General features: G+C 50.2%; 2 protein-coding genes across 4 annotated transcripts; one reads left to right on the top strand and one right to left on the bottom strand.

Annotated features, from left to right (window-relative positions):
* The first annotated feature begins 999 nt into the window (after nucleotides 1-999).
* Nucleotides 1,000-7,610, top strand: Ca14 (carbonic anhydrase 14). 3 transcript variants are annotated; one of them, XM_090341100.1, is made up of 11 exons: nucleotides 1,000-1,088; nucleotides 3,039-3,059; nucleotides 3,918-4,097; nucleotides 4,370-4,512; nucleotides 4,713-4,808; nucleotides 4,980-5,046; nucleotides 5,165-5,322; nucleotides 5,412-5,532; nucleotides 5,768-5,788; nucleotides 5,912-5,996; nucleotides 7,127-7,610. In XM_090341100.1, exons 1-11 carry the CDS (start codon nucleotides 1,034-1,036, stop codon nucleotides 7,191-7,193), a joined length of 1,014 nt encoding a protein of 337 aa, XP_090197226.1. In that variant the 5' UTR covers nucleotides 1,000-1,033; the 3' UTR covers nucleotides 7,194-7,610. The 3 variants fall into 3 exon arrangements, with proteins under 3 accessions (XP_090197226.1, XP_090197228.1, XP_090197227.1); XM_090341102.1 differs by lacking the exon at nucleotides 3,918-4,097; XM_090341101.1 differs by lacking the exon at nucleotides 5,768-5,788.
* Nucleotides 7,611-8,156: 546 nt separating this feature from the next.
* Aph1a (aph-1A gamma-secretase subunit) lies at nucleotides 8,157-11,694 on the bottom strand. The gene is made up of 7 exons (XM_090341104.1): nucleotides 11,377-11,694; nucleotides 10,676-10,846; nucleotides 10,470-10,543; nucleotides 10,112-10,234; nucleotides 9,831-9,958; nucleotides 9,299-9,422; nucleotides 8,157-8,961 (listed from the first exon to the last, which is right to left on the bottom strand). The coding sequence occupies exons 1-7, from the start codon at nucleotides 11,487-11,489 to the stop codon at nucleotides 8,897-8,899; spliced, it is 798 nt and encodes a 265-aa protein (XP_090197230.1). The 5' UTR covers nucleotides 11,490-11,694; the 3' UTR covers nucleotides 8,157-8,896.
* Nucleotides 11,695-11,900: the final 206 nt, after the last annotated feature.

Raw genomic sequence — 11,900 nt, 5'->3', positions numbered from 1 at the left:
CCACACAGGCATGTGGACCCGGCCTCACCATGGGAAGAGGGTGGCTATGGCACAGGAGAGAGAGATCAAGACAAGTTCTGCCTCTGCCTAGTTTCTCCTATCCTCAACCCAGGTTTTAAGCCCCAGCTTCCCAGCCCTTCCACCTGCACCCCAAGTCTCCAGCAGCTTCTGATCTTCTATCTCCTGATTCCTGACTCTTCCGATTTCAAGGCAGCCCAGGGGCTGCAAGGGTGTGGAAACAGGTTCACACCAGCTGTCCATGGCACCCAGGGAGGAGAAGTCAAGCAGGCAAATGAGAACACAGTGTCCTGTTAGAGGGAGAGGGGGGAAATTGGGCCCCAAATCCTCCCTTCCTTGCCCCTGCCTCTTTCAGGGGACACCGATCTGAACACTAGTAGATAGCTGAGGAAGGAAGAGCTCACCCCAGCTGGGCTCCTGAGCCGGGGCCAGGGCTCCAGTGAAACTCGCGCGCTCAGGCTCCGCACGGGGCCATCCTGCATGCCTAATCGGCTATTTAAGGAGCAGCCGCCAGCAGCCCAGGCACCCTCCCCTCCCCACTCACATTGGCCAGAGCCACCTTAAAAGCAGGAGGCAATTGCGAAGTCGCTGGCCAGCATGTGGAGTGGAGACTGCAGAGGGAGATAAAGAGAGAGGCAGCAAGAGATTTATCCTGGGACCCCGAAATCCTTGGTATCATTATTGGAAATCAAGTCCCATTGGAAGTCTTCAGAGAGAAGAGATTAAAAAGATATACTTAACTCCAGAAATCTCTCTCTCTCTCTCTCTCTCTCTCTCTCTCTCTCTCTCTCTCTCTCTCTCTCTCTCTCTCTCTCTCTCTCTCTCTCTCTCTCTCTCTCTCTCTCTCTCTCTCTCTCTCTCTCTCTCTCTCTCCCTCTCTCCCTCTCTCCCTCTCTCCCTCTCTCCCTCTCCTCTCCTCTCCTCTCCTCTCCTCTCCTCTCCTCTCCCCTCCCTCCACCTCTCTTTCCCCAGTACCCAGTCCTGGTCCCCTGCGCCCAGTCCTGTTGGATATACCATGTTGTTCTTCACCATCCTGTTAGAGGTGACTTGGACTCTGGCAGCAGAAGGGGGTAGGTACAACTGGATGTCTGTGTGTTGGGCTGAGCTAAAGTCCACATGTCACCATTGTGCTTAGTTGGTTGGGGGGAGGAGTGGAAAGGAAAGCTAAGGGCTAGAATAATAGGCACAAGAGGAGAGGGGCAGCGCAGCTGTTATGGGATAGAGGAGGAGAACTGTGAGGGAGGGCAGAGAGAATGCTCACAAGTTCAGGAATTTCTTTATAGGCTACAAATTCTCTGCAGAGCTCCTCTGCTCACAGCGCTCTTTCCCCAGGCAGCCTTCTTTATTTATGAACTCTGCTGTGGAGGGAGACAAAGAGAATTGGGGGAAGGGGAAACATGCCTACGTGACCTGCCCTACTCAGAGCTCACTCCCAACCATTCCCCCGATCACTTCACCGCCGGCTTGCTGGCTATGCCCTGCTTCAGTGTGAAGAGTTGAGTAGTAGGAATACTAGCCAACATTTGCTTGGTCTTTTATAGTTTACAAAAGACTGAGGGGCTCCCAGGTGATTCTGAGAGACTGGGAGAGAGAATAGGCCAACATGTGTGTCCCAGGAGTGTCTCCAGAGACTTCATTTTTGTGCAGAATCCAGCACACAGCAGGTGTGTAATTAACGTTTGTTGGAAGAATAAGGTGAGGACGATATCTAGAAAACAAAACGAGGTCCAGGCACCAGTGGTTCAGGAATGTAATCATAGCTGTTCAGGAGGCTGAGCTCTGAGGATCATGGTTCAAAGCCAGACCAAACAAGAAAGTCCATGAGACTCTTATCTCCTATTAACCACCAAAAAGTTATGGCTCAAAGTGGTAGAGTGCTTGTCTTGAGCATAGAAGGTCAAGGAACAATGTCCAGGCTCTGAATTCAAGCCCTAGGACTGGCAAGATAAAAAGAAAACAAAATGAGAATGTGAGAGGAAAGGGAGAGAAGGGGGGGGGTAGATTCAGCATGAATTTGGTGGCAGGAAAAGGACACCTTCATAGAACCAGAAAAGTCCAGTTATTGGGGTGTCCTACAGGCTATATCTCCTGCTTTTTACAGTTATCTGAGTGAGGGAATGGATGGTGGAATAATCTATGAAATGAGATCTAATACATCTTGCAAGTCTTAGAAATTGAAGGAATTAGAGGAAAAGAAATTTAATTTTTTTCTTCAGTTTCTAGAGGTTTAATATTGCAACGAAAGACCTCCCTTTTATGCTTGAAACACTTCGGCCCTGGGTAGGGGCTGGACCAACAGACACCCCCCCCCAGCCTTTCGTCAAGAGACAGGACTGCACGAGAGCCTGGCATGTGACCCAGCTGGCAGCTCTCCTTTCTAACACAATGCTTCACTTTCATCCTGTCCCTGCCAGTCTGGCTGCCTGTGCCCACCCACCACCCTCAACCTAGAGTAGACCCTGCCCTGACTCCAGCCCTTCTTCCTCAGTGCTCTGAGAATGTGGGTAGCGGAGACTCCTGGTGGTAGCAAGATTCCTTTACAGCTATACAAGCAGAGAGGAGGAACTTCATTTACAGTTCAGCGCCGTCATTCATTCATGCAATGCTTCAAGGCGAAAGAATAATTCCTTCTTTTTTTTTTTTTTCAGTCCCTGTCCTGGAAATCTTGTCCACACCCTCGCTCCACCCCACTCAATCTTTTAAGTGTTAGATTGATTTGGCCCAGGCTAGAGAAAAGCAAGGGTTGGGCTGACTACACTCTTGGATCCAGGTTAATTTTAGTCTCCCAGCTTTATCTCTTTTCAATCCTCCTCCCCTTTTATTCAGCAAACATAAGCACAGAGTAGCTGGTGGTTTTTAAATACCCCCCCCCCACCTTTCCACTGAGGTGTCCAGTTTCAGGGCTTCCTTTGAGGAGTACAGGCATGTTGGGAGGAGGAATGACCGAGGGAGGGGGAGAATCAAGGCCAGGGCTCTGCCTTTAGGCTGTTGGCTGTAACCCAAACCATTCTCCCTTGCAGGTCATCACTGGACATATGAAGGTGAGAGCAGAACTCTGGGCCACGCTGGGGCTTCCTCACCTAACAGGAAGACTTGTCTCTGAGAGAAGGAAGCAGATTTCCTTGAACTTCATCCCTAGCCTTTTTCTTCCCTTTCTCCCTCCACTCTGCTCTGGGTTTTGTGTAGTTGACTCCTAGACCTTGTTCTAATCATTAAATCCCACCCGCTTCTGATTCAGCAGAAAAACCAGTTGAGTCTTCAGTAAATGGCATGGAAATTGGAGTGGAAAGGACTTGAACATAGCTGCCGTTCTGGCATTCTCTATCCTAGCCAGTCCTGTCCCCAACCTACCTCTGAAACTGGACTGAGCATAAAGTCAGGGGTGAAGAGGCTGGCAGGACAGTCTGTGAGCCTGAGGAAGGTAGATCTCGATGTCTTTGAACTTCCGTTAATGACTTAACTGAAATGCAAGGTCTCCTTTGAGAGCCAGAACTGAATAATAAAAAGTTAGACATCTGGACACCGGGACTATCTGATAGGGGCCCCCAGGAGATTGTCTCTCTAGGGTCATTTATTTCCCCTCATTTTATTACTCCTACCAATCCTGTCTCTCTGGGTACTCAAACTTTCTATCCATGTCCTCTTCCCCTCAGTCACCTTTCTTGTCGTCACACTATAGGGTAAGTAAAGAGCCACCACTTCCTCAATGAGTAGGGTAGTTGGAAAGCGTTTCCTACCTTTGGGGACTACAGCATGAAGTGGAGCAGAGAGGGACTCCTGCCTCGCTCAGCCTTACCTAACTGGGAGAAGCTCATTTCTAGCTTCCCACAGATTAGTGGGGGTGTGAGGTCTGGGCTATGGCTGGAGAACCCTCAAATGTCTGTGGTGACCTCCACCAGGCCCACACGGTCAGGACCACTGGCCAGTCTCTTACCCCGAGTGTGGAAGCAACGCCCAGTCCCCCATCAATATCCAGACAGACAGTGTGATATTTGACCCCGAGTTACCTGCTCTGCAACCCTATGGATATGATCAGCCTGGTACTGAGCCTTTGGACCTGCACAATAACGGCCACACAGGTAAAAGCCCTGGCACCAAGGAGTTGGAGGGTCCATTTCACAAAGCCCTACCCATTGGAGACTGAAGAATGGTCATCCAAGTTTCCATAGCCAGGGTAGGAACTGAGTGTCTTTCATCATCACTGAAAAAAAGGGGACTGATAGTAGCAAACCACTGGCTTATGGGAAGAACTGAGTGATTATGAGGGAGAAAGATGGATGAAGTAGTGTCACCTGCAGGTAGGACTGGCCATATTCCTCCACCAATCCAGGCTTGCTTTTTTTCCTTGTAGTTCAACTCTCTCTGCCCCCTACTCTGTATTTGGTTGGATTGCCCCGAAAATATGTAGCTGCCCAGCTCCACCTGCACTGGGGTCAGAAAGGATCCCCAGTGGGATCAGAACACCAGATCAACAGTGAAGCCACGGCTGCAGAGGTACTGGGAAATGAACTTGAACTAGGAGACACAGAGGACACAGAGATGGTTGTCCTAAGGGAAGGATGCATACACTGGGAAAAGGCATCTTAGAGGATCTAGATGACAGACTTAGGACATGCTACGGGTTGCGGTGATGAATAAGACTTTGGAGTGAGTGAAGGAACATTCAGTGACTCAGTTCCTTCTCCTTCCCCCAGCTCCACATCGTGCATTATGACTCCGATTCCTTTGGCAGCTTGAGTGAGGCTGCCCAGAGTCCTCAAGGCCTGGCTGTCCTAGGTATCCTAATTGAGGTCAGTGATCCCCAACCTCCACCAGGTCTTCTGCATCTCTTAGGCCTGTGCTGCTGCTGGCCTCCCATTCAAGGCACACGGCCAACCAACCCTAAACATTTACTCTATACACAAATGTCTTACATGAAACATGAACTCATTCCCCACTCCCTGCTTTTCTTCCCCTTCCAGATGGGTGAGACTGAGAACCCAGCCTATGAACACATTCTGAGTCATTTGCAAGAAATTAGACATAAAGGTGAGCTCTAAAAATCTACACAAGGAAACGTCAAAACCTGATCCAAACGGCCTTGGGAGGAAGCAATAAACATGGGCTTCACATCAGAGGAAGATGAATCCTGGTCTGTTTTCTCCAGATCAGAAGACATCAGTGCCTCCTTTCCCGGTGGGAGAGTTGCTTCCCCCACAGCTGGAACAGTTCTTCCGTTACAATGGCTCGCTCACAACACCCCCCTGCTACCAGAGTGTGCTCTGGACAGTCTTCAATCGAAGGGCACAGATGTCAATAGAGCAGGTAAGTCATAGAGAGGTAAAGGAAGAGACATTGTTGTAACTTCAGGCTCTTTGTCATGCCCCTAAAGTGACTTGTCTTGTGTTCCCCAGCTGGAAAAGCTTCAGGAGACACTATTCTCCACAGAAGAGGAGTCCTCTGAGCCCCTCATGCAGAACTACCGTGCCCCTCAGCCTCTTAATCAACGAACAGTCTTTGCTTCTTTTACCCAAGGTAACTGTGCAGGGCCCAGAATGGCTGGAAAATCAAAGAACTTCAAAGGCAGGGACTTTGGGAGCCCTGGGAAGGTAAAGACTAAGAGGGGAGGGGTTCCAGTACTTACTTGGACTGGAAAGCACACCCTCAGCCATGGGTACCCAGCTGATTTTCCAAAAGTATAGACTCTGTGAGCTGCTCCCAGCGGGACACTATCTCAAGCTTCACTGACCCAACTGTTTCACCCCTACAGTGGAATCCTTGTATACCACAGGTAAGAAAGCCCCACCCAGAAACTGGGAGATGGGGGGAAGGCAAGGGTGATCCTCATCCAGTTGGGGAGGGCTTGGGAGCTGTCGATCTCAGAATGATACCATCCACCTTTGTATCTCCCCAGGTGAAATGGTGAGTCTAGGCGTGGGAATCTTGATTGGCTGTCTCGGCCTTCTGCTGGCTGTTTATTTCATTGCTCGAAAGATTCGGTGAGGTCCTACTTTCTATTCCTGCAGTATCTGTCTACGAAAAAGCATTCTCTATATCAAAGTAGTGTGTTTGCATGTAAAAAAGAACAATGAAATCTGCTGAAATTGTGGAAGGGACAAGGGAGATTGATAGAAAGAATGAGATTTTACAGAACAACGTTGTTTAATATATATATATAATATGTATATTATATATATATATATATATATGGGATTTGAAGCATGGCCCAGTGATAAAGTACTTGCCTTGCATGCATGAAGACCTGGATTCAATTCCTCAGTACCACATCAATAGAAAAAAGCCAGAGTGGTACTGTGGCTCAAGTGGTAGAGCTCTATCCTCAAGAAAGCCCAAGGACTGGCAAAAAAAGAAAATAATAATAATGGTGGAAATGGTATTGTAGCTCATGTGGTAGAGTGCTAGCCTTGAGCACAAGAGGCTCAGAGACAGCACCCAGGCCCTGAGTTCAGGTTCTACAACCACCAACAACAAAAATAATTATTTGCCAGGGACTGGTGGCTCACGCCTGTAATCCTAGCTACTCAGGAGGCTGAGATCTGAGGATCGCAGCTCAAAGCCAGTCTGAGCACAAAGCTCCATGAGATTCTTATCACCAGTTAATCACCAGAAAACCAGAAATGGCACTGTGGCTCAAATGGTAGAGTGTTAGCCTTGAGCTGAACAGCTCAGGGACAGAGCCTAGGTTCTAAGTTCAAAACCTTCAACCAACCTAAATAAATAAATAAATAGCTAGGCACTGGTGGCTCCCATTTGTAACCCTACTTACTCAGGAGGCTGATATATGAGGATCATGGTTCAAATTGCACGCACCTGGACTGGAAAGTCCATGAGACTCTTTATCTCCAATAAACTACTCAGAAAAAGCCAGAAGTGGCACTGTGACTCAAGTGGTAGCCTTAAGCACAAAGAAGCTCAGAGTGCCCAGGCCCTGAGTTCAAGCCCCAGGATCAGTGGGGGGTGGGGAGGAGAAAAAAAAAAAAAGCAAAGAATAGCTATCCTAATGGATATGAATGCTAGTACTTTTGAAATATTCAATTATTTTCCTAAAAAAAATTGTCATATTCTGCCTTTAATCTTTTTCTCTGAGGACTCATCTGTCTCATTTCAGGAAGAAGAGGCTGGGAAACAGGAAGAGTGTGGTCTTCACCTCAGCACGAGCAGCCACGGATGCATAAACTCCCTCTCACACTCCACAGATGCCTTCACTGCACCACTATCAGGAGCTTCTACAAAGGGGTGCAGAGACTGGTCAGGAAACACTGCTAGGAATAGTAGGCAGATAGCCACCCTTCTTATGGACATTGCCCCACAGGTAGGTAAGGACCTTGGTTCTCCTTCAAGGAAGAAGAGCCGTGTCTTGAGCCTCAGAGCACAGGGAAGGAGATCAGGAGATCTCTGGGTACTGACATAGAAGGCAAATTATATTTAATAATAAGAGAAGTGAGCTATGCCCCAACGGTCCCTTACCCCTCACCTTTATGCCCTTGCCTCAGATATTACAGGATCTCCCTTTAGAGAAAAGGCTGCTGTTGGAAATGTGTGTGTATATATATATGGTCAATGTATTTGGATATTTGAAATTAAAGTCTCTGACATCGAATCTAGCCTTGACTATCTTGTGGGCTTCTTGGAAATGTAAGATTTCCCACATAGACTGATTACTTCATGTGACAGAGATAGGTGGAAAGAAGCCTGGGTGATTCACTCCCTTTATGCCACCATTGAAAGGGAGCATCCACTCCTGGTTCCTTTTTATTTTTTCCTCCTAGTCCTAGGACTTGAACTCAGGGCCTGGGCACTGTCCTTGAGCTTCTTTTGCTCGAGGCTACCCCTCTACCACATGAGCCACCATACCACTTCTGATTTTTTTCTGTTTATGTGGTACTGAGGAATTGAACCCAGAACTTTCTGCGTGCTAGGCAAGCACTCTACCACTAAGCCATACTCCCATGCCCTTCTGATTAAATATTTATCCTTAAATTTCCACACATGAAACCACCAGCCCAGATTTCTGCCATTACACTACGACTATGAGACCAGTGGTTGCCGTGTTAGGAAGGAGGCTGAACAAGAGATGTGGGAAGGCATAAATTTCAATTAGTCTGTTCTCCCCTGCCTTAAAAGCCAAGTTCCCCCACAATTATAAAGTCCTTTTTATTAGTCAAAATCACAATCACCTTGATTAAAAGGATGGGACACTCCACCCTCAGCAGAAAATGACACAGTTTATATAGAAAACCTCCCCATCCCTCCCACACCCCAATTAAAAACTAGAAAAAAAATCTGCCCCTCTGTCCTGCAATGTCCTAGTGGACTGACGCCTCCAGTGGCACTGCAGCTGTGGAGAGGCCAGCTGCTCACAGCACCCTCCACCTCACCTTGGGGAGAGGAGGGACGCTGGTGGTCAACGAGGTTAAAACCATTAGTTCCAGTAATACCAGTTCCCATACATGCACTGCCTTCCTTTCCCCATCTGGAACTGGGAGCCAAACGGGAAAAGGATAGAAATGAGCCCAGCCATGAGGAAGAATTTGAGGGAAAATATAGTCCAAAGAGGTTAGAGTGTTTCAACATACTTTTTTCCCTACCCACACTTAAAAATAAAATAAAATAAAAAGGCAGTGGGGTCTTTAACACACTGAAAAATGGTTCCTTTCAGACCTGAGAAAATGACCAAGATATCCAGTCTGGGGAAAGAGTACTGGAAAACTCTGAGCTCATCTAATTCTTGAGCTCCTGTTAATTTCATCTCCAAGGCAATAGCTAAACTAGGTCCCTTTTCTTGGCAACCTGCACTGTCCAGAGCTAGAGATGAAGAAATACAGAGCGAGGAGATCAGGAGGGTACCCCAGGCCCAGGGGTCCCCCCCAAGGTTCCCTCAGTCCTCGGGTGGGATGCGCAGGGCAGAATACACCATCACCCGACTGTCCTCCTGCCGTCGGCCTGCAGAGGGGAAGGTGGGTGAGTCATGGGCAGGGTGAGAGTAGACCACTGACACATGGGGAGCCCTGGACAACAAAGGGGTTCCGGGGTGGTCGGGATAAGTGCAGACTCAAACCCACCAGTGACTGACTGGCTGAACCCAGACTGGTCTTGGTAAAACTTAGAGACCAAAGGTCACACAAGGACAAAGCAAACCCCTGGAAAGTGGGAGGACAAATCAACACGTTGGTGGAGGAGATGGGAAATGGACCTGGGCTAGGGCTGGGTTCGGTCATGGGCAGTGGACAAGCAGGAAGGAGGATCTGTCAGGCGATCGGTCCAGGTAGTCAGTCCTTACACGAAAGGCTGCGCTGCACACTTCGGAGGGACCCGCCGGCGGTGACGAAGGCCCAAAGCCCCATGGACACAGTGACTGCATAGATGGGCAGCAGGCTAGCCTCATACCAAGGGTTCAGGAAGGTCTGGGAATGAGGGTAGAAAACAGATGAGATTCTCCTCCCACCGAATCCCCATATTCTTCATGTGCCTCTGATCCGAACCCACCCAAATTCCTCACTCAAATTCCTATCCTACCCTTCAGAACACTAATGTCTTGAGGAAAGGGCGACTTTTTAAAAATTGTTATTTTTCACTTCCCTCAGTGGTTTTAGCCACTTCTGCTCAGCAGAGGCCCTCTGAGTTACAGCCTGATCACTCCATTCCAACCCCTCCCCAGAGCTGATGCTGAACTAACAAACTTTAAGAGACTTACCTTCTGCTTCCACCCAAGTTAAAAAAGGTTAAGAAGAGTGGACCCTCCCCCCCCCACACACTTCCTACTCACCATTAAATGCTTTTCTCCCTAACTCAGGTCCTTATCTCCAACTCACCAGTCCTGATGTCAGTAGGTGACTTCCAACCACCAGGCCCAAAGCCCAGTACCGTCTCCTCTCACAGGCATCAAAGAACACAACTCCCCAAAAGGTATGGAGCAGGATAATGGCTGCTGTCAGAAAGGCTGCAGGGAGGGAGATGGGGATGAGATAGATCCCTGATCTTCTCCCAGCTTCCTGAGATGTTGAGCCAAAGAAGCCTCCCAGGGAAAGCTAATAAATCAGAGCAGGGCCAGGGATGGATGGTGCAGGAAGGCAATATTGGAAGTGAGACTTACCTGAGGTCAGGAAGTAATAGGGAGAGTCTCCATGGATCCCAACTACACCTGGCCCAAGTGCATCAGCCAAAATATTGATAACAGAGAAGACACCACTGATGATACCGAAGGACAGACCAGACACTGGGGGGAGGGAGGGTCTCATCAATATCAGAGATCCCTACAAACTCATTATCAGTGACCCCTCCCCATTCCCAATAATTGTTCTCCCACATCTACTCTCCCTCCAGACCACCTCTCCTTGGAGGAAAAAGAAGCCACTTAGAATTCATGACTATGTAGAGGCTTCCCGGGGGGGGGGGGGGGGGGTGAGGGTGACCAGCTCCCTCCTCAGGTCCCTCTCCCTTCCTTGGCTTACCATAGGCCATTTGGCGGATGGAGATGGGTGATCTTCCATCCTCACTCAGCGAAGCTAACCCCTCATCTGCCTTCCTGAGGTGGGGTAGGGGAAACATAAGGGAGGGCAGGGATGCTAGAATCCCCCCTAGAATCCTCCCTCAGTGTCCTTCCTTCCACCCTGGGGCTGCCCACTTCCCATAGTCCAAACCATTCCACGGTCCTTACTTAAGCAGCTTGTAGTAGGCAAAGCGGAACACCTCCTGTAGAAGGACAGAGACAGCAGCACCAAAAATCAAGAGGCCATACTGGAGCCGGGCATCTGACCGGTCTGTCACATGGACCAAGATGAACCAGACCACAGAGGCCAGGAGCAAGGAGACCAGCCAGAAAAATGCCCTGGGAAAAAGACAAAGGCAATGAGACGGGCAAGGATGGTAGCAGCCTGAGACGTCAAAGAGGAGCACCGCTCAAGACTGCAGCATCAAAGTGGAAATTAGATTTCCGGATGGTCAGAGAACAGGGACCAGGACAGGGAGTATCTCTAACAAGGTTTTTTCATCTGAAGGAATCTGAATGCGGCGGGAAGGGAAGAGGTAGGACTGACTCCCAAGGCGAGGGAGCCATTCTCTGAAGGCCCGGGGCTCTCGACTCGGGTGACCGAGGTCAGCACAGCCCCCTCGCGAGGCTCTCGGCCTTGGGCCTCCTCTGACGTCGCGGGGAGGACGAGGGGTGGAATCTGTGCGCTTCCTGGGAGGCGCACAGCAACTGCAGGAAAGGGCAAATCACTCGGCCCAGCCTTCACCGATTGATCTCCCCCAACTCGGGCTCCCACGTTCGTCCCAGTGACTCCAGCCCCTTTCCGGGTCTCTCGCTCGCTCGCTCTCTTCGCCGCCGCTCCCCCACCGCGGCACGAACCCCCTACTCACCCCGCGACCAGGATGATTACACGAAGCGGATCCCCAGCCACAGTGATCAAGAAAAGAGCGAAGGCTGGGCCAAACGCGACGAAAGTGCACCCGAAAAACACTGCAGCCCCCATGGCTGGGCAGCTGGGGGCGGGATGGGGCCCCCGTGGAGAGAGACGAGTGGGAGGAGCGCGCCAGCTGGGGAGCCGCGTGGGGCGGAGACGCAACCCCAGGAGGGGCGCGGCGCAATGTCACCCCCGGACCCCGGGGAAGGGGAAGGGGGGGGCACTGAAACCCCAGATGAAGGTCCGCCGGACTTCTACGGAAGCCGACGAGGAGACAATTCCCGGCCGCAGCCCCATGGCCACCTCCCATCTAATCCCCACCCCCGGAAGGCCAATGGAGATTCGATGGGGGCGGAGCTACATCGGAGGGGGCGTGGCTCCACGACCTGCCGGGAGTTGTAGTCTCCAGAATCCTGTAGGCCCTGGCTGGACTCCGTCCGGGGCGTGGCTCCAGCTAGGGAGTGGGCCAATACTGAACCT

Source organism: Megascapheus bottae, chromosome 10 (genome assembly GCF_031878675.1).
Source record: "Megascapheus bottae isolate mThoBot1 chromosome 10, mThoBot2.hap1, whole genome shotgun sequence".
Lineage (NCBI taxonomy): Eukaryota > Metazoa > Chordata > Mammalia > Rodentia > Geomyidae > Megascapheus > Megascapheus bottae.
This window is presented reverse-complemented; position numbering and strand designations above follow the sequence as displayed.